Source organism: Anguilla rostrata, chromosome 3 (genome assembly GCF_018555375.3).
Source record: "Anguilla rostrata isolate EN2019 chromosome 3, ASM1855537v3, whole genome shotgun sequence".
NCBI lineage: Eukaryota > Metazoa > Chordata > Actinopteri > Anguilliformes > Anguillidae > Anguilla > Anguilla rostrata.
In genome coordinates, this window is record NC_057935.1 from 1581378 (window position 1) to 1603049 (window position 21672).

The window sequence follows — 21672 nt, forward strand, 5'->3', positions numbered from 1 at the left end:
GCCACTGCCCTCTTTTCCAATTGGAAATAAACATGTCCTAGAATGTAAAATTCTATGTTGCTTGAGAGAATAAGACAAATACATTTTCTTTAATTTCAAAAAAAAAAAAAATAATATATATATATATATATATATGTCAATAAACTATTATCATACTAAATTACATGTTTATAACTGTACTTGTGCCAAAGGGACAATTGGGCTAATTTAAGGTGAGTGAATCAACTTTTATTTCTCTCTAATTTATAAGCACAAATGTTGACCCCTGCAAAACACTTTTTAAATAATCTGCGCCTTTTTCTGCAATTAATGAAATTAGGTTAAAGTTTAAAACTGATTAAAATCGGTGTCTGCTTGATTTCATTGTTGTTCTTGTGTTAGGCTTTATAACAAGGCGGTGCGCATTTGCTTTGTTTCAAGACTGAATTTGACAAATTCTCTTTTCTCTCGCAATTTTGCGAGAGCCAATTGGGCTGTAGAAAGTCAGACTGACGTGCCGTTTCTCTAATAACACCATTCAGAATCGTGACGCAAAAAGGTTTACCGGAAGGTCAGGCCCAGACTTCCTGTGTTTTCTTGTAATGGCGGAGCACGTAGAGGGAGACGGTATTGGATTCGGCGACAACAGGTGAGGAAATGGATTGCGAACGACACAGTTTGCCTGACACAAATCGGACGGACTGTACGTTCAGAATATTTCCCGATCGATTGACTAGAGAACAAAAGCTCATCTCATATCTCAGCGATATTACCAGTTGCTGGATGGCTTACTCGCTGTCTTCCAACGAGGCACGCCGTTTGGTATTGTTGTTATTGAGTCACGCAGTAGTGAACTGGCTTTATAGCAGTACAAATTAAAAGCGACATATGGCTTACTAACGTTGGATCTATCTGCGAAATCACTTTAGAAGTATTAGGCAAGGTTCTACGGCTGTATTCGTACCGTTCAGCCAATGCTTGGCCCTGGATTTGGGTCTGAGAAGCGCCCTTTGAATGACCATTTCACCCACTTCGCTGTTTATGATGGCTGGCTTTGTAGGAAGCCAAGCATCCAGACCAACATTGAATGACTAGCCATTCGTAATCAGTACTAAGTTAAATTAAATCTCGTAATTGTTTGGTAAGAGCCACCGACTCTAGCTAGCGTCCTTAGAATGAATTACATATCGCTGGCTGGCCGGTTTCGTTCATCATTGCTAACGCTTGTGGTTTTTTTCCACTATTCTGCTAACTTTTTTGCTATTCCCATCAAGTCCTGATCTTTGGTAACGGTGTAACTATCTACAAATGAATCTCATGGAAATAACGTAGATAGTTACCATGAATGATTTAGATAACTGGTTCTATAATCATGTTATTTGGAGGCGGTTTTATTATAAACTGGACTCATGCCATGACTAAATTTGCTTTATGACCCCTCTAGCGGAATCTGCTTTAAAATACCGAATGGAAATATGAACGAGTTTAATATTTACAGTTTTATCAAAACCATCCAGTTTAACTCTGGTAAACCACGAGTAACCTTCTCTGCGTTGCATGTTTGAAACAAAATTTTATCATGTGAAGTCACCTGTATATATTTATTCTAGCAGTTTCTAATTGGCTAGATACTCCATGAATACAACATTTTAAAAAAAGAACATCGCATTAAAAAACATTCATTTCTGGCTCAAGGGAGCTGCGTGTCGGTTGATCTTGCTTTTAGCCAGCAATAACTGATTCTCTTGGGCTTGTTCTGTAATATTACGATCGTTTCAGCAATAACCGTGCACTCCACTGAGTGCGTTTGTATTATTCCTCGTTGGCATTATTTGGTTTCGTGATATTGTTGGACAGTTCTTCGGAAATTCGGGGTCACAGTGGACCGTAAGCTATTTTACGTCAGTGCATTTTAGATTTTCCCAGTTAGTATATTCTGAATTAAAGCGGTTTGAGAATAGTCAGAGCATTTATAGAGAAATCAATCTCTGTGTAAATGGATAGATAGTTTTTTGTCAGTTGTTCACGGGAATTTGCTATTCATCACTACTTGCATCTCCACGAAAGACTGAAACACATTTTAAAGCAAGCGATGTAAAAAGAATGCAAGGATGTTCATGACTGTAATCTCTGAGTGCATCTCATTCAGCCCTGGCCCAACCGCATTTCTCTCATACGGCCCAGTATAGTACTGAACCAAAGCAGGACGTGGACACTGTGTACAGGATCATCCTCGGTCCCCCTGTCTCTCTCTTCTGTGTGCTAACCTTAGCCTCTGTTCCTCACAGGATGATCCTGTCTCTCTCTTCTGTGTGCTAACCTTAGCCTCTGTTCCCCGCAGGATGACGGACCAGCAGGCCTTGCGTTTCCGTGTCCCCTCCCCTGCCCCCGGCCCCGCCCCCAGCCCCACCCCTGCTGCCGTGATGCGTGGGCCCCCCCCTCTAATGAGGCCCCCTCCTCCCCCGTTCGCCATGATGAGGGGTCCCCCGCCACGCCCACCGTTCGGCCGGCCGCCCTTCGATTCCAGCATGCCGCCCATGCCCCCCCCGGGGGGCATACCCCCCCCTCTCGGACCCCCGCACCTGCAGGTATTCAAACGCCATGTTCCTGTGACACCTGACACACTCACCTTCCTCCGCAAAACAGCCACTGTGTGACAGAGCCAGTTTGTATCAATTATTTATGAAAAAAGTGTCCTTCAGTACCAAAGGCGAGATGGACAGAAGCTCTTTGTTTGGATAAATTCATGTGTTTGGCTACTCTCTCTAAGGACACCCCAGAAAACCGATTTCCCATCAGTGATGCACAGAGGGTAAAGAGCGGGGGTGGTGTTGGGGTTTTGGACGAAATAAGTGGTTTTGCTCAATAGAACGTGTCACTCACTGTCTGTGAGGTCACTGCCGCTCCCTGGCCCGCTATTGGACCAGAGATGGCAGGATAACTCTGTCTGATGCACACACTGTGGTGCTGTGGGTGCGGAAGGCACTGGTGAGAGTCACAGCCTGCTTATTATGATGTCAGTTTTGTGTCATCATTCATAATGTAATAATAACAGCGTATTTATGGGCTCTCGCTGTGGTCAGTAAAATGTCAGTGTCTGTTGGACTTCTGTGCTGTAGTGGGTTATGTTCACTCATTCTTGCCCCCCCCCCACCCCCGCACCGAAGAGGCCTCCATTCATGCCCCCCCCGATGGGCAGCATGCCTCCACCCCCCGGCATGATGTTCCCCCCCGGAATGCCTCCAGTGCCCGCCCCCGGCACCCCCACCCTCCCGCCCAACGAGGACCTCTGGGTGGAGAACAAGGCGCCCGAAGGAAAGGTACCAATGCGCATAGCCTGGAGAGAGCATGCACGGCCAGGAGAGCACAGGCACAGCACAGCCAGGAGAGCACAGGCACAGCACAGTCTGGAGAGCACAGGCACGAGAGCACAGGCACAGCACAGCCTGGAGAGCACAGGCACGAGAGCACAGGCACAGCACAGCCTGGAGACCACAGGCACAGCACAGCCTGGAGAGCACAGGCACAGCACAGCCAGGAGAGCACAGGTACAGCACAGCCTGGAGAGCCCAGGCACAGCCAGGATAAAACATGCACAGCCAGGAGAGCACAGGCAGGAGAGCACAGACACAGCACAGCCAGGAGAGCCCAGGCACAGCCAGGATAAAACATGCACAGCCAGGAGAGCACAGGCACAGCACAGCCAGGAGAGCCCAGGCACAGCCAGGATAAAACATGCACAGCCAGGAGAGCACAGGCAGGAGAGCACAGGCACAGCACAGCCTGGAGAGCACAGACACAGCCAGGAGACCACAGGCACAGCCAGGCGAGCACATCACAGCCTAGAGAAAACATGCACAGCTTGCAGAGTACAGCCAGGACAGCACAGCCAGGATAAAACATGCACAGCCAGGAGAGCACAGGCAAAGCCAGGAGAAAACAGGCACAACCAGGAGGTCACAGCACAGCCTGGACAGTACACAGGCACAGCCAGGAGAGCACAGCACAGCCTGGACAGTACACAGGCACAGCCAGGAGAGCACAGCACAGCCAGGACAGTACACAGGCACAGCCAGGGCAGCACAGGGTTTATTTAAATCCACTTGCAGGCATTAGAAGCAGCAGCCAGTTTTATTTCCCAGGCCATTAAATCAGAGCCTGAAAACAGGAATGACTTTGACGTTTCGGCTGTGCTGTTCAAGAGCGATGGAGGTAAAAGCTACTTAGATGCTTCTGCCTCAGGGAGTTTTGTGATGGTGCTGTACCAGCAAGCAAAGGGAAGAGCTTCATGGACCAGATGCTACTGTTGCTTTGACGAGTATTTGGCAGATCCAGCGCCCGTAAGGAATGATCTGCTGTAGCCCAGTGTGATAAAAGCACCTGCCTTGGCCTGAGTTATATATATCAGATCTGATACATGTTCATGGACCCACTGCCCACCTATCCAGTCCTCCTAATGTTAGACCCTCAGGGGGTTGAGTCTCTGTTGTGTGTTTGAATGTGTTATTATGTTTGTGTGTTTGAGTGTGTTATTATGTTTGTATGTGTTATGTTTGTGTGTTTGAGTGTGTTATTATGTTTGTGTGTTTGAGTGTGTTATTATGTTTGAATGTGTTATTATGTTTGTGTGTTTGAATGTGTTATGTTTGTGTGTTACTATGTTTGAATGTGTTATTATGTTTGTGTGTTTGAATGTGTTATGTTTGTGTGTTTGAGTGTGTTATTATGTTTGAATGTGTTATTATGTTTGTGTGTTTGAATGTGTTATGTTTGTGTGTTACTATGTTTGAATGTGTTATTATGTTTGTGTGTTTGAGTGTGTTATTGTGTTTGTGTGTTTGAGTGTGTTATTGTGTTTGTGTGTTTGAGTGTGTTATTATGTTTGTGTGTTTGAATGTGTTATTGTGTTTGTGCTGAAGTCTGATGCTCACCCTGAGCAGGTGTGACCGATGCCCTCTGAGCCGTGTTCTCCATCTGCGCCTCACCTGTTCAGGTGTACTACTACAACGCCCGCACGCGGGAGTCGGCCTGGAGCAAGCCGGAGGGTGTGAAGATCATCCAGCAGGCCGAAATTAACCCCCTCATGGTCACCCAATCGGCTGCTGCCACCTCATCTGCCAGCCTACCAGTGGCCAGCATTGTGTCAAGCCCCATTCCCACACAGGCTCCCACTCCTGGCCCCGGCCCCGGTCTCTCCCCCAGCACCACCACTTCCCAGGCCCTGTCCCATCCCATCTCCAGTGAGTAACGCACAGTGGGCCTCAGAAACACCTCATAACACACAGCCTGTAGGCCTCAAACACACCTCATAACACACAGCCTGTAGGCCTCAAACACCTCATAAAACACAGCCTGTAGGCCTCAAACACCTCATAACACACAGCCTGTAGGCTGCAGAAAAACACTTTACCTTACAGCACTTAGCCAAATGATGTGCGTGCTTGTATAGTCTTGTGCAGAGCTGCCCAAATACCGTCCTGTAGGGTTTTCCCTCCAACACTAACCGAGCACACACCTCATTCAACAGCTAGAGATCTCTTTGAGCTGCTAATCAGTAGACTCCGCTGTACCAGATTAGGGTTGAAGTGAAAACCTGCAGGACGGTAGATCTCCAGTAACAGACCTGAGCAGCTCTGGACCTGTACAGATCAGACAGCCTGACTGACTGAGTCACTGATCACATGACACACGACTCGGGCTGAAATGCTAATTTCGGCTGCTGTGATTGGTCAGTTCCGGTGAAGTGCACAATGTCATGCCCTGATCCGTGTTGTTGTGTCTCCTGCAGCCCCCGCAGCGGTGGAGATGGCTGCCATGGTAACCGCCCCCTCCAGCGCCGCGGTGACCCCGGTGCCGACCGTCAGCATCCCCACGGTAACGGCCACGGCAACGACGGTGCACACGCTGCCGCAGACGCTCCCCCAGAGCCTCCCCGCCGGGCTGCCGCACCCCATGCCGCAGGCCACGCCCTCCCTCCCCGCCTTCCCGCCCGTCATGGTGCCGCCGTTCCGCGTGCCTTTACCTGGGATGCCCATTCCCCTGCCAGGTGAGTCTAAGCCCCGCCCACATCCACCCACCGCCCAATCCCATTGCCTGGTGAGTCTGACCCCGCCTCAACCCCCACCTGCCCCCCCAATCCCACTGACTGGTGAGTCTGACCCCGCCCCTATCCCTACCAACCCTCCAGTCCCACTGCCCGGTGACCCCGCCCCTATCCCCACCCACCCTCCAATCCCACTTCCCGGTGAGTCTGACCCCGCCCCGTCTCCTTCCACCATGTCCTCTTGTGCTTTCTGTCTTTCATTCGTTTTGTCTCATCCTGTCTTCATTTCCTGTGGGGGCTTAGCCCCACCCCCTTCCCAGGCTGATTGGCTGACAGTGTTTCTGCTGGGCAGATGCTCTAGTGAAAGAGGGTGTGGTTCTGTAGGATTGCATGCATTACATTACATATCATTAGAAAGTGAGATACGATTGGCTGTCGTTGTGTTCACTGAGATCCAGTAGCAGACTTGAGTCTTTTCAGTGTACAGGGAGACTCCAGACCTCCAGACCAGGTGATGTGTTAACAGGCTCTTAGCAGGTGTCAGGGAATGTGATTTGACAGAGTTCATTTATATCTCTGAAGTAAAGCTGCTGATTTTAGTGCTGAAGAGGTGCTCTCTGGCTGCAGGGTAGCAGTGGGCTCTGAGTGATATGATTGGTTGAGCATCTGAGAGGGTGGATTCGCCCCTAATGTCCCACATGCACATCCACACTGTGAGTCCAACTTTCTCACTGTACCACTGGGCTAGCCTTAGCATGCACCGCTGGACTAGCCTTAGCATGTACCGTTGGGCTAGGCTTAGCATGTACTGCTGGGCCAGCATTAGTATGTACCACTGGGCTAGCATTAGTATGTACCACTGGGCTAGCTTTAGTATGTACCACTGGGCTAGCTTTAGCCTGGGAGCTCACTGGAAAATGGATGGAAGAGATTTTTATATCCCCTTCTGTCTGGACTTTCCCTTCTCCCTCAGCTAGACCTGGGTTCCCTCCCTACTGTGCTTCAGAGAATAGTTTCCGCACTTGTTCAGGCGCTTTGTATGGTCCGCAGGCCACAGCCAGCTGCCGAGGAGAGGGAATTAGAGCCAAAATGGAGGCTTGAGCAGAATGTGACCTGTAGAGGGCAGTGTTGTCCAGTCTGTGTGTTTGAACGTTCACGTCAGGGAAAAACAGTAGTCAGGATTTGGGGCCTGTACTGATCCAGCTGTGTTTGGGTCTTGTAATATTTCGGCTTGCCCTGGCTCTCACTGAGCAGGGTGGGCAGTCCGACGATTCTGTCCTCACTCGTTAAAAACCCCACAGGAATTTAATTCATTTAAAATATAGAGTCATTACATGAAAATGTCAGTCTGTCTGTCGGTTTTGTTTTTGTTGTTTACAAAAAGTGCGTTCTCTGTGCATACTGTCATTTTTAAAGAAGAGTATTATTAATTTACTGAAGAGACTAAAGATCCATTTGAAATAAAAGCTGCTGCCTGTATTCAGTGAGCGTGTACCTGGCCTGTGGGCTGAACTGTGTGTCGGAGACGAGTTTGACACAACTCACCTGGCAGCCAGGTGTTCCTCACCTGTGCAGTAGGACTGTGTGACCTGTGCCTCTCACCTGTGCAGTAGGACTGTGTGACCTGTGCTTCTCTACCCACTCTGCTTGCTTGTCCGTTCTTGCAGGTGTAGCAATGATGCAGCTAGTCAGCTGTCCCTATATAAAGACACTCGCTCCCAACAAGAACGGTAAATCCAGCCGCTGCCTCCAGTCAGTGTTTCATGTTCGTTGGCATGTTAGTGAATGTTGTGATGATGTTCTTCTTTTTTTTCTGATGTATTTGCCTACACACACTTACACGACCTGCACCAAGTACTGCTGGGAATCTTTTTTCCCCTTTGTCTTTGTTTACGTTCAGACTCCAGTTTTGTTGAAAAAGCGTGTTTTTCTCTGTCGGTGGGGAGTGGCTCTGAGCGGTAATGGCGTGTGTTTGTGTTAACACCGAGACACGGCACTGCTCCAGCGTTCTGCGGTTTCTCACTTGCACATCGGTCAGGTGCATTGTGGGTATTTTGCCATAGAGAGGCACAGGGTGAAGGAGCTGTAGGTTTGACATGGACATTACAGAGCAGAGTTTTAACTAATTGGGCTATGAGGTTATAGGTTAAGCACCAGATATTATTAAAAAAATTCATACACCACCAGCCAAATGGAAGCCACTGATTATGTCCATTGATTCAGAATCAAATATTTCAGTGCAGTGCAGTTCTGTCCTCTTTTTAACCCGAAGGTATAATAGCAGAGCTGTTTGTCTTACACATATTTACGTCACATATTTTCCGGTGTGACTTTGGGTCTTTCCGTCAGTGATCTATTTGTCAATTTTGAAGCCACACAAATAACTATTTCAGCTAAAAACATTGTTCCAGTATCTCTGGGGGATGCTGTTATGTGGTGCTTGCCCTGTGAGGCAGGGTTGTAAAAGATATCACCGGCAGGATTTGTTGTTTTCAGGTTCACACCGGGTCTCTTCCGATGTTTATCACCTGACACACATGTTCTCTGTCACGCCAAACTGCCTTTTCTGTTACTTTCTCCTGTAATGAAACTGCAGGTCACATGGGAAAACACATCAAAGCAAATACACAGCAGTCATACATCATCAAAACAATACTTCAGAGAAATGTCCGGTCTTCGTGTTAACATTACTTATCCTTTCAGCTCGAGTGTAGACATTATGCTCCTATATACCACTCCTAATAATCATCTGTACTTTTATATGTTACTTCTAATAACTCTTTATTCTTCTATACTGTTATACTGCTACCCTAAAATCTGTACTCTTGTGTACCATTCTTTATAATGTCTATGCCATTTATATACCATTCCTAATAGATCTCTATTCTCTTGCATACCACTCCTAATAAACATCTATACTCTTATGTACCACTCCTAATGAGCACTTATACTGGGTGTGTTTCTGTGAAGCAGGGACTTGGGGTGTTAGGGTGCCGGTCTCCTGTGTAAATGTGTGCACTCTCCCTCCCATAAGGCTGGCGGGGGGGCAGGGGCAGGGGCAGGGGGACAGGGGACAGGTTCCAATGAAGGCAAATCTTAGTCCAGTTGAGGCAAATCTCCCCCATTTCTTTGTTGGGAGCTGGGTGGGGGTTGGTGGGAATTTTTGGGTGTAAAGCTTGATATGCTTCAGGACCTGCTGACTTAACACAAACCCTTCTTTTGTGTGTGTGTGTTTTTATGTGTGTATGTGAATGTCTGTGTGTGTGTATGTGTGTGTTTCTGCGCGTATATGTGCGTGTATGTGCGTGTGTGTGTGTTTGTGTTTTTGTGCGTGTGTGTGTGCATGTGTGCGTGTGTGTGTGTATGTGTGTATGTGAATGCCTGTGTGTGCATGTGTGCGCGTGTCCATGTGTGTATGTGAATGCCTGTGTGTGTGTGTGCGCGTGTCCGTGTCCATGCGTGTGTGTGTGTGTGTGTGTGTGTGTGTGTGTGTGCGCGTGTGTGTGTGTGTGTGTGTGTGTGTTTCTGCGTTTGGCCTCTCCCAGGTTTACTCCCCGGGATGGCCCCTCCCTTAGTTCCCATGATGCACCACCCTCAGATGGCGATGGCGGCGGCCCCGGCGGCGCTCTCAGGGCTGTCACTCACAGAGTGGTCCGAGTACAAGACGGCCGACGGGAAGGCGTACTTCTACAACACGCGCACGCAGGAGTCCACCTGGGACCGGCCCCAGCAGCTCCGCGAGAGAGGTGGGCGGGGCCTGCTGAGTGACAGCTGTCACAGAGCGGACATGAGTCCGTCTCTGCCCCCGTACGCACGAGCAGTGCTGCCCAATCCTGGACCCTCAGTCTGAATGTGACTGGCCAGGGTGTGTGGGGCTGGAATAACAACAAGCTTCATTACTGAGCCTTAGCTGTGTCTCTTTCAGTTGTTTATGAGGAGTTTTAAATGCTTTTAAGTGATTTACTGACCACACCCACAGCGGCCCGTTGAAATAATGTATGAGCAGTCACGCTTATATCAGCCCTGTAGAGTTCTGTAATTGTGTCCCTCGCTGGATTTGAATTCGTCCTCCTCTCTCCTCCCCCAGATAAGGAGGTGGAGAAGGCCAAGGAGCTGACTCTCTCCGAGGAGGAGGATCTGATGGACATGGAGGAGGCGGAGCCCAAGGTGGAGCCTCCTAAGGAGGTGCGAGAGGTAGGAGTGCGGAGGTGGCGGTTCCCGCACGCCCGTGCGGCTGTGTGCGACTCGCCCAGGGATCCGCTCGTTCCGTGCGTGACCGCGTCTGTCTGTCTGTCCCGTCCCGCAGGAGCCCAAGGAGGAGGAGATGACGGAGGAGGAGAGGGCGGCCCAGAAGGCCAAACCCGTGGCCACCACCCCCATCCCCGGCACCCCCTGGTACGCGCTCGCTGAGCAGGGAGACCAGCCCCGCCCCCATCCTACTGCAGGACACGCCCAGGCCCATGGGATACACCCTACTACAGGCCCCGCCCCACATTCCATTAGGACACGCCCCTCTATAGGCCCCGCCCCACATTCCATTACGACACGCCCCTCTATAGGCCCCGCCCCACATTCCATTGGGACACGCCCCTCTATAGACCCCACCCCACATTCCATTAGGACATGCCCCTCTATAGGCCCCGCCCCACATTCCATTAGGACACGCCCCTCTATAGGCCCCGCCCCACATTCCATTTGGACACGCCCCTCTATAGGCCCCGCCCCACATTCTATTAGGACACACCCCTGTATACAATGCACCCCTTATTCCATTTGGACACGCCCCTCTGAACACACACCTGTCACACAGGCACTACACACAAACACTACATTAAATACTGAAAAGCATCAGCGTGTGTGTGTTTGCAGGTGTGTGTGTGCGCATGCTCACAGTGGTGTGTGTGTGTGCGTGCTCACAGGGGTGCGTGTGTGTGTGTGCGTGCTCACTGTGGTGCGTGTGTGTGTGTGTTTGCAGGTGTGTGGTGTGTGTGCCCACGGTGGTGTGTGTGTGTGTGTGTGTGTGCGCGTGCTCACAGTGGTGTGTGTGTGTGTGCGCGTGCTCACAGTGGTGTGTGTGTGTGTGTTTGTGTTTGCAGGTGTGTGTGTGTGTGCGCTCACAGTGATTTGTGTGTGTGTTTGCAGGTGTGTGGTGTGGACCGGGGATGACCGCGTGTTCTTCTACAACCCCACCACCCGGCTCTCCATGTGGGACCGTCCCGAGGAGCTGGTGGGCCGGGCCGACGTGGACAAGAGCATCCAGGAGCCCCCCCACAAGAAGGGCTTGGAGGAGACGCGCAAGCTGGGTGAGCCCCCCCACCCTCTGCGGGGGCACCCTGGTGGGTCTGGGGCTGACCTTTAAAAATGACGCGACCTTTAAGTGTTCAGTTGATAGCTAATTCATTCACTTTACTGAACGCACGCTTGTGAGGAGTACTATTATTACTAAAGAGTAAAAAAAAGTAGTTAAATGCCGCTCTCTTCAGAAGCGTGCGTTCGTACGGTAACACCCAACGTGCGTTTTCGTGAATTCGACTAAACTGGATACGCAGAACACTGCATTTTTAAAAAATCTCTGGCACCGCTAGCCCTGCTGGTCAGATGATGCTGGGGGGGGGTGGGGGTGTCGGGAGGGGGGGCTTCTAGCTGGCTATGAGGAATGAGAGACATTCTGTAGTTATAATTAGGCACCAGCTGCAGCAGTCAGATTAGGCTGCACAGGGCTGTTTTATCTCTTTTAGGCTGTCTAAAACACCCGGCTGTGTGTGTCTGTGTGTGTGTCTGTGTGTGTGTCTGTGTGTGTGTCTGTGTGTGTGTCTGTGTGTGTGTGTGTGTGTGTGTGTGTGTGTACGTGCGTGTGTACGTGCGTGTGTACGTGCGTGTGTACGTGCGTGTGTACGTGTGTGCGTGCGTGTGCGTGCGCGTGTGTATGTGTATGTGCGTGTGTGTGCATGTGCACCTCCTGACTCCACCTCTAACTCCTCCACAGGGATCAGCAAGGACGAACTGGAAGCAGCTGTAGAGGAAGCTCTGGAAGATGAGCCAATCAAAGCCAAGAAGAGAAAGTAAGCCCCGCCCCCTGTCACCAGGGAGGCCCAGCTTGTACACAGGCCTCTGGCTGGCATTTGGCCTGGAAGCCAAGCATGACCCTGAGCTCCTGAAAAAATTAACATGTGTATAAGCTTCTCTACACCATCAGACAGAACCATAAAAATGTTTATGTTCTTTCATTACAATCTGAGTGTCAGATTTCAGAACGTTTACTTTTGTGTCCCATCCTACTTTGCGTCCAGTGAATATATATTTCCCATCTGTGGGGGGTGATTATGTTATGCAAATCCCTGCTGTCCAGGATGGCCAATCACAGTCAGTGTTCTCCGTCTGAGCCCGCCTCTCCCCGCCCAATCCGGCTTCTTGTTTCGCTGAGGAATATTTATCAGGGAACGCCTGTAGCTCTGGTGAGACCAGCGTGGGCCTCCAAGGTAACCACCTGACCTTCCTTCTAGCCTATCAGAATCCACCGCCGTGACTTAATGTGGGACTGCCGGGGCTCCTCCTCAGACACTGTAGCTGCTTGTGTTTATGGTGCAGAGAAACCTTTCTGTAAAAAATACATTTCAGTTTTTCTTTATTTATTTTTTGTTCAAGGTGAGCTGTAGACACCCCCCTCCCAAACTCACCCGCCATTTTGGATCCAATAGTGTAGCTGTTTCCTCGGGGCTGGCCCATATTTTACCCCTCTAAGAGCAGCTAGGCTTTGCTTTCACTCCGGCCCTAAATAAACCAGTACCCCGCCCCCGCCCTGTCCTCGTCCCCCCCCCCCCGGACGCACTGACGCGCGCGTGTCCTTCGCAGGAAGGAGGAGGTGCGAGAGGACTCTGAGAAGGAGGCGGCGATGGAGGTGGAGATGAAGGCGGCGAGGGAGCGGGCCGTGGTGCCGCTGGAGGCCCGGATGAAGCAGTTCAGAGACATGCTGCTGGAGAGAGGGGTACAGCACCACCCTAACCCTGACCCCTACACCCTACACCCTAAACCATGACCCCTAAACCCTAAACCCTAAACCCTATACCCTGCGCCCTACACCCTACACCCCTAACCCCTATACCCTGTGCTCTGTACCCTACACCCTATACCCTACATCCTAAACCCTATACCCTGTGCCCTGTACCCTACACCCTATACCCTGCGCCCTACACCCTACACCCTATATCCTGATCCCTGTACACTAAACCCTATGCCCTGCGTCCCTAAACCCTGACCCCTAATCCCTACACCCTGCACCCTAAACCCTGCGCCCCATGCCCTATACCCTAAACCCTATGCCCTGTACCCTATGCCCTACTTCCTTAACCCTATACCCTATATCCTACACCCTGCACCCTATATACTACACCCTAATCCCTACATCCTGCCTCCTATACCCTACACCCTAAACCCTGTATCCTGTACTCTAATCCCTGCACCCTACACCCTAAACTCTACATCCTGAACCCTGTACCGTATACCCTGCACCCTACTCAAATCGCTCCGAGATATTGCATATTCCTCAGAATATTCCACCTGAACAATTTAAATTGACTGCGGTAATGGCTGTTGCATTGTGGGATAGGTAGATAGGTGACATTTGATGTGGAGCTGCTGGTGCCCGTCCAGCTCCCAGCTGAAAGAGCTCTGCCCTTTAGGCCCTGTGTCTGAGAGAGGAGATGAAAGTCCTCGGGCATCAAAAACAGCGTACATCAAGGCCAGGCTATTCCTAGCTGCAGGTTCTCTCTCTCTCTCTCTCTCTCTCTCTCTCTCTCTCTCCCCCTCTCACCCCCCTCTCTCTATGCTTTATCCCTTCCTTTCTCTCTCCCCCTCTCCTCTCGATCTCTCCCTCTCTGTCTCTTTGCTCTATCTCTCCCTCTCTCTCCCCCTCTCACCCCTCAATCTCTCCCCCTCCCCACCTCTCTCCCCCCCTCTTTCTCCCCTGTCTCTCTCTCCCTTTCTCTCTCTCTCTCTCTCTCCATCTCTCCTGCTCCCTCTCTCCCTCTCTCCTGCTCTTTTTAAAATGGCAGGTGGTAATTGGCGCTTTTAACTCTCGATCGTGGAGAGAGAGGTTTTTTTTCCCCCCTAATTACTCCGCTTCAGTCCGTGTCAATTAGCGCTGGCTGGCCGGGTGCCGTGGCGACCTAGGCCCCGCCCCCCTGCGGGGGGTCAGCCATTAGAGATGGCGGGCGGGCGGGACGATGAAACGGCCTGACTGGCGCTCGGCGCCGGGGGGGGGGGGCGTTCGCCTGCCGCTGCGCAGCTCGTTATGCGCTCCTAATTAAGCTGCTCTTTACCCTCGCCCCCCCTCACCCCCCCAGGTCTCGGCCTTCTCCACCTGGGAGAAGGAGCTGCATAAGATCGTGTTTGATCCCCGATACCTGCTGCTGAACCCCAAGGAGAGGAAGCAGGTAACCTGCCTCACCTGCCACACCTGCCGCAAATGCCACATCTGCCACACCTGTTACACCTGACACAGTCCAGCACATGAGGGAAAAACAGCTTTCCACATGAGCATCTTTTCTGCCATTCCAGCATCTTTGTTCCAGGTGTTTGAGAAGTATAAGTGTGTGTTTGCAGGTGTTTGAGCAGTATGTGAAGACGCGGGCAGAGGAAGAGAGAAAAGAGAAGAAGAACAAACTGATGCAGTCGAAGGACGAGTTCAGAAAGATGATGGAGGAGGCCAGAATCGGCGCCAGGTGAGCTGGGAGGACAGGTGCTGCAGGGTCCCCCTGTTGTGTTATGATTGGAGGCAGTTGAGTCACGCAGGAGTGAAGGTTCCTGCTTGGTCAGGGTTAGTGTTAGGGTCAGGGTCAGGGTCAGGGTCAGGGTCAGGGTTAGGGTTAGGGTTAGGGTTAGGGTTAGTGTTAGGGTCAGGGTTAGTGTTAGGGTCAGGGTTAGTGTTAGGGTCAGGGTCAGGGTTAGGGTTAGGGTTAGGGTCAGGGTCAGGGTCAGGGTTAGTGTTAGGGTTAGGGTCAGGGTCAGGGTTAGTGTTAGGGTCAGGGTCAGGGTCAGGGTTAGTGTTAGGGTCAGGGTCAGGGTCAGGGTTAGGGTTAGTGTTTGGGTCAGGGTTAGTGTTTGGGTTAGGGTTAGGGTCAGGGTCAGGGTTAGTGTTTGGGTCAGGGTCAGGGTTAGGGTCAGGGTTAGTGTTAGGGTCAGGGTTAGTGTTAGTGTTAGGGTCAGGGTCAGGGTCAGGGTTAGGGTTAGGGTCAGGGTTAGGGTTTGTTCAGGCGGAGTGTCGGTTGGGTCAGGGTTAGTGTTAGGGTCAGGGTCAGGGTTAGGGTCAGGGTCAGGGTCAGGGTTAGGGTTAGGGTCAGAGTTAGGGTTTGTTCAGGCGGAGTGTTGGTTGATCTGATGGGTTTTAAAAGCGGCGGTCTCCGCCCTCAGGATGACCTTCAGCGAGTTTGCGTCGAAGCATGGCCGCGACTCGCGCTTCAAGGCCATCGAGAAGATGAAGGACCGGGAGGCCATCTTCATCGAGTTCATGACCGCGCTCCGGAAGAAGGAGAAGGACGACTCCAAGAACCGCGGAGAGAAGGTGAGGCGGGCGGGGCTGGGGCCGGGGGCGGGGCCCAGGATGGGCTGGGTGTACGGGCAGGGGGGCGAGCCTGGGTGTTTGGGTGGGAGCTGGTCCAGGGTATAAAGGAGGCATACCTGTGTACACACCTTTAGCCGTAGCCTGTGTGTACCTGTGCACACACCGTTAGCTGTAGCCTGTGCGTACCTGTGCACACACATTTACTAGCCGTGTGTACCTGCCACCTTTGCTGTAGCCTGTGTTACTGTGACACACCCTTTAGCTGTAGCCTGTGTGTACCTGTGCACACACCGTTAGCTGTAGCCTGTGCGTACCTGTGCACACACATTTAGCCGTAGCCTGTGCGTGCCTGTGCACACACTTTTAGCTGTAGCCTGTGTGTACCTGTGCACACACCTTTAGCTGTAGCCTGTGTCGTACCTGTGCACACACCTTTAGCTGTAGCCTGTGTGTACCTGTGCACACACCTTTAGCTGTAGCCTGTGTCGTACCTGTGCACACACCTTTAGCTGTAGCCTGTGCGTACCTGTGCACACACCTTTAGCTGTAGCCTGTGTGTACCTGTGCACACACCTTTAGCTGTAGCCTGTGTCGTACCTGTGCACACACCTTTAGCTGTAGCCTGTGTCGTACCTGTGCACACACCTTTAGCTGTAGCCTGTGTGTACCTGTGCACACACCTTTAGCAGCTCCAGGTTGAGACCGGGCTGTTGTGTTCAGGGTTAATCGCTCTGTCACTGAGCTGACTGCCTGTGGCAGTGAAAGGTTGCCTATCAAAGATTAATGACCGCGAAATGTCACCTGCCGGAGAGAGGGCGGGGGGCTCTCTGCAGGGGGGCCGGTCCAGCCCCCCCCCACCCCCAGACCCCCGCCCCTCGCCCTCTCCTTGTGACACGGGCACGCACGCGCCCCTGGGCACATTTAATCTCCCTTTATTCACGTTCAGTCACTGCGCTCATTAATAAACTGTGCGTTAAACGCTTATCTTAATGCCTCTGGCTATAATCTGGCCAGCTAATTGTTACTTGCCCTGATAGATTCTCCATTACCGCCCTGTTAGCATTTAGCCTAATTTGACTATTGATACCTGGCCAGTCAGCAGAGGACAGGCTAACCCTCTATAGTGTCCTCCCAACATTTCTTCACACTGGGCAGGTTTTTCTTGCTGTTGATTTTTTTTCTTCCAACTGGGGAGTTTTATTTATTTATTTAAATTATTGTAATTTTTTTCCCCCTCAGTTGCTGGTTTTTGGGGGTTTTACAGTGTAAATTTGGAAGTAACTGTAGTTCTGTGAGGTTTGTTGTAACTAGTTTTGTGAGGTTTATTGTAACTAGTCCTGTGAGGTGTGTTGTATCTGTAGTCCAGTGAGGTGTTGTATCTGTAGTCCTGTGAGGTTTGTTGTATATGTAGTCCTGTGAGGTTTGTTGTAGTCCTGTGGGGTTTGTTGTAACTGTAGTCCTGTGAGATTTGTTGTATCTGTAGTCCTGTGGGGTGTGTTATATCTGGGTTTTTCTCTCTCAGGTGAAGCTGGATTTCTTCGAGCTGCTGGCGGACCACCACGTGGACGGGCAGCTGCGCTGGAGCAAGGTGAAGGAGAGGCTGGAGGGAGACCACCGCTACAAGGCTGTGGAAGGTTCCGCTGCCAGGGAGGAGCTCTTCAAGCAGTTTGTGGAGAAACAGGCCAAGGTGTGGAGCTCCAGGGTTCAGTTACTGTGTGTGTGTGTGTGTGTGTGTTACTGTGTGAGACTGCGTTGTGTGTGTGTGTGTGTGTGTGTGCGTTACTGTGTGAGACTGCGTTGTGTGTGCGCTCGTGTGTGTGTGTGTGTTACTGTGTGAGACTGCGTTGTGTGTATGTGTGTGTGTGTGTGTTACTGTGTGAGACTGCTTTGTGTGTGTGTGTGTTACTGTGTGAGACTGCGTTGTGTGTGTGTGTGTTACTGTGTGAGACTGCGTTGTGTGTGTGTGTGTGTGTGTGTTACTGTGTGAGACTGCGTTGTGTGTGTGTGTTGCTGTGTGAGACTGCGTTGTGTGTCTGACTGTGTTTCTCGGCGTGGGTGCAGAAGCTGGACTCTGAGAAGGAGAAGGAGCTGGAGCGGCAGGCCCGGATCGAGGCCAGCCTGAGGGAGCGGGAGAGGGAGGTGCAGAAGGCTCGCTCGGAGCAGACCAAGGAGATCGACCGCGAGAGAGAGCAGCACAAACGCGAGGAGGCCATCCAGCATTTCAGAGCCCTAATGTCCGACATGGTGAGCAGCCCTCTACAACCCCCTCTGTGATTGGGCCTTCATTTCCCATACAGTGAGCACATCTCTATAACCCCCTCTGTGATTGGGCCTTCATTTCCCATACAGTGAGCACATCTCTATAACCCCCTCTGTGATTGGGCCTTCATTTCCCATACAGTGAGCACATCACTATAACCCCCTCTGTGATTGGGCCTTCATTTCCCATACAGTGAGCGCATGTCTATAACCCCGTCTGCAATTGGGCTGCAATTTTCTATTCAGTGAGCACATCTCTATAACCTGTTTTGTGATTGGGCCCTTGCGTATTTCGAGACTGTTCGAGGAGCTCCAAAAGCATAAACCTCCCACACAGCTGAAATTGTGAGACCAGACAGGAATTAATTGTTTCCGCATGTCATTAATTTATTCTTCACTCCCACACTTTAAATATTAAATATTCCCAACACTGTTAATGCCAGATGATCATAAATGATGGTCAATTAATAATGAGTGCCGTTAAATGAAATGCTTCTTGTGCAGCAGACAGCGGGTTCTGTCATTAAAATCTCTTGTGTTATTTATGACGTTCAGGTCTTCCTTCAAGGGTTCTGATGCTCATTAATCTTTTTTCCCCAAGTCTACCTTCCTGCCGGTTTGAGATTGCATGACTCCCCCTCTGTGTGTGTAATGAATTCAGGGGTGACCCTTATTGGACAGTAGGGTTTTGAGCTGGGCCGTGGCGGACCCCATTGTCATCGCGCTGTGGGGGGTGGGGTGGGGTGGGGGGAGGGGGGGGTGATTATCCGAGCTGCCCAGCTTCCACATCCCGTTGTGAGCTGCTGCTGCCACCTCTCCTCTCTGAATGGTCTGTTTCCGGGTCCTGCCTGAACTCACCTGGGACTGGAATTAATGCGTATAAATCTAGTTTCCCCCCCCCTCCCCCTCCCTCCTCCCGCCTGGTGCAGTACATCTTCATTCAGCTGCCCCATTTGCCTGCTTGATTGACAGAATGATTCAGTAGCAGCTGCAGGGTGCATGCTGGTCTTTCTGGGGCATGCGGGTTCTTGTGGCGAGTGCAGTCCCTGGAAATGGTGCTTTATTAACCCCTTGAACTGGAGACATTCTCTCTCCTGGGGCCTGTAAATGACGAAGGTGTAAATGAAGGATGTTCAGTTGAGCGAGTAGGTGTGGCTTTTAGGTCCTGCGGGTTCTGAGGGTGTTGAGAAGCCGGAGAACGTGAGCTGTTCCTGAGCTGCAAAGTGTCTTTTCTGTTCCAGCGTGAAAGAAAAAAACCCAGCAAAGCCAATTTCACAATTCTTATATTTCTTTAAATAGTGAACTTCAGGGTAGGGAAAGCCCTGCATGCTGTTCCTGTTTCTGTCCTGCCTCTCTGGGTCTTTCCACGGGTTCCTGCAGGACCTCCATCTTCAGAAGTTCCTCTGAGCTGTTATTGGGCCGCTGTGCAGTATAGTGCTCAGGGGCATTAGGCTTGTAACCTGAAGGTTGCAGGTTTGATTCCGGAGTAGGACACAGCCGTTGTACCCTTGAGCAAGGCGCTGAAGCAATGCAGGTTAAGCACCTCGCTCAAGGGTACAACGGCTGTGTCCTACTCCGGAATCAAACCTGCAAGCTTTTTACAAAGTTTCAATGCAAAACCTGTGTAAGCCGGCTGAATGGCTGTAATTATAAGTAATGTAGTGTAGTGTAATGTAATGTGTGATAAATGTGCCTCGTCTGGCTGGTATTTCCAGGCCGTGAACCCAGCTGCATCCGTGTGTCTGTTGATAGCACACCCCACCACCCCTACAGCCCCCCCCCCCATGCCAGCTCCACTCTCCTCATTACTCTGGGCTGACATTTGACCAATCATTGCAAAGCACAGCATCTCCGAAAGGGCACAGCTAAAGTTTACCAAGAAAAAAAACAGCCATCCTCCGCGGGCCCCCAGGTGGGTGAAGGGCAGGTCTGAACTGCTCCTGCAGAGACAGGGAGACACTTTGCTGAGCCCCGAGGTGTGCCTAATGTTGCCATGATGTGGTGATCCTGAGCGTTCTCTGAGCGTTCTCTGAGCGTTCCCTGAGCGTTCCCTGAGCGTTCTGTGAGCGTTCCCTGAGCGTTCTCTCAGCGTTCTCTGAGCGTTCTCTGGGCGTTCCCTAGGTGTTCTCTGGGCGTTCTCTGAGTGTTCTCTGGGCGTTCCCTGGGCGTTCCCTGAGCATTCTCTGAGCGTTCTCTGAGCGTTCTCTGAGCCTTCTCTCTGAGCGTTCTCTGAGCGTTCCCTTGGCGTTCTCTGAGCGTGTGCGGGGGGGTTTTTGCGCCCGTCGCAGGTGCGCTCGTCGGACGCCTCGTGGTCGGACACGCGGAGGAACCTGCGGAAGGACCACCGCTGGGAGACTTCCTCACTGCTGGAGCGCGAGGAGAAGGAGAAGCTCTTCAACGAGCACATCGAGGCGCTCGCCAAGAAGAAGAAGGAGCACTTCCGCCAGCTGCTGGACGAGACCACCACAGTGAGCACCCCGCCCCCACGCTCGCACTGACCAATCAGGGGCCAGATACGCCACCCCTGAACTCGCACTGACCAATCAGCAGCCTGGTGTCCCACCCACACACTCACACAGACCAGTCAGGGTCCAGATACACTGCCTCCACATTAACCAGTCGTGTGAAAGCCCCACACTTGCACACTGTAACTGGATTGTATGTTAAGAATATGAGCTGTTTGAGCTGTTTGAGAGTTTGCTGAATGTAAAAACGTAACCGCAGACAGCCCTGGGTGCTCTTTAAACAGCCTGTGCCTGAATCCTCCCCTCAGATCACGCTCACAACATCCTGGAAGGAGGCGAAGAAGGCCATTAAGGAAGATCCTCGCTGCATTAAGTTCTCCAGCAGTGACCGGGTACGTGAGCGGGGTCCTGAGAACCACTGATTTGGGCTCCTAGAGGCCTCTTTCCCCCCCCCCCCCCCACCCCCCACCCCATGGAGGCAGGGAGGCTCGATTCCCTGCCTCAGCATTTTCTACTCTGTGATCCCATCATTAACCCTGTCTGCTCCCCCCTCCCCCCCCCCCCAGTCTGAGTTCATTTTAAAAACATGTGTTATTTGAATGAGTTGTTTTTTGCTTTCTGTTTGTTTGATTTCTTGTTTTTCCTTGAATTTGTCTCACAGAAAAAGCAAAGGGAGTTCGAGGACTACATCAAAGACAAGTACATCACCGCCAAAGCAGACTTCAGGACGCTTCTAAAAGAGACCAAGTTCATCACGTACAGGTACGATACGACACCTGTCCTCAGTCCCACCAATCAGAGCACCCCGTCCCCCTGACGGCAGTCTGAGCACCGAGTGACCCTTGACCCTTGTGCATGTTGGTCAGCAGGGCTGCTGGTGACTGGCCCTGCAGGCCGTATTCGTGAACAATCATGGGTAATTTATTAGGAGTGTGATTGGCTATTTGACCAATTACAGCAGATATGGCAGTTTGAACATGAGCCAAGAATGAGAGCATTAACTGTTCTTTTGTTTTTTTTTGTTTTAATCCTCCCCCCTTGTGAAAAATGTTTAAAAATGGGCGTGTCCAGGTCCCGGAAGTTGATGCAGGAGTCGGACCAGCACCTGAGAGACGTGGAGAAGGTTCTGCAGAACGACAAGCGCTACCTGGTGCTGGAGTGTGTTCCAGAGGAGCGCCGCAAGCTCATCATGTCCTACATAGAGGACCTGGACCGCCGCGGGCCGCCCCCCCCACCCACCGCTTCCGAGCCCACCCGCCGCTCAACCAAGTAACAGAACCCGGGTCTCTGCGTCACCGCGGCAACAACAACACGCCACACCCACCCACCCGCCGCTCAATCAAGTAACTGAACCCGAGTCTCTGCGT

The 21672-nt window shown here is 51.4% G+C and overlaps 1 protein-coding gene across 4 annotated transcripts; it reads left to right on the plus strand.

Annotated features, from left to right (window-relative positions):
* Nucleotides 1-476: 476 nt before the first annotated feature.
* Nucleotides 477-21647, plus strand: LOC135249770 (transcription elongation regulator 1-like). Of its 4 annotated transcripts, none has more exons than XM_064325307.1 (21): nucleotides 477-628; nucleotides 2321-2567; nucleotides 3147-3299; nucleotides 4973-5219; nucleotides 5768-6025; nucleotides 7690-7752; nucleotides 9568-9768; nucleotides 10110-10216; nucleotides 10329-10417; nucleotides 11165-11358; nucleotides 12009-12084; nucleotides 12875-13007; nucleotides 14365-14454; nucleotides 14624-14742; nucleotides 15431-15581; nucleotides 17104-17268; nucleotides 17643-17825; nucleotides 20129-20308; nucleotides 20614-20697; nucleotides 20967-21067; nucleotides 21377-21647. In XM_064325307.1, the coding sequence occupies exons 1-21, from the start codon at nucleotides 582-584 to the stop codon at nucleotides 21576-21578; spliced, it is 3090 nt and encodes a 1029-aa protein (XP_064181377.1). In that variant the 5' UTR covers nucleotides 477-581; the 3' UTR covers nucleotides 21579-21647. The 4 variants fall into 4 exon arrangements, with proteins under 4 accessions (XP_064181377.1, XP_064181378.1, XP_064181379.1 ...); XM_064325308.1 differs by having other exon boundaries at nucleotides 11165-11325; XM_064325309.1 differs by lacking the exon at nucleotides 7690-7752.
* Nucleotides 21648-21672: the final 25 nt, after the last annotated feature.

Excerpts from the sequence above, each read along its gene's own strand:
- LOC135249770 (XM_064325307.1), top strand. The coding sequence starts at position 582 with ATGGCGGAGCACGTAGAGGGAGACGGTATTGGATTCGGCGACAACAG. Across the intron at positions 7,753-9,567 it reads ACTCGCTCCCAACAAGAACG|GTTTACTCCCCGGGATGGCC; the intron begins GTAAATCCAGCC and ends GGCCTCTCCCAG. Across the intron at positions 14,455-14,623 it reads ACCCCAAGGAGAGGAAGCAG|GTGTTTGAGCAGTATGTGAA; the intron begins GTAACCTGCCTC and ends GTGTGTTTGCAG.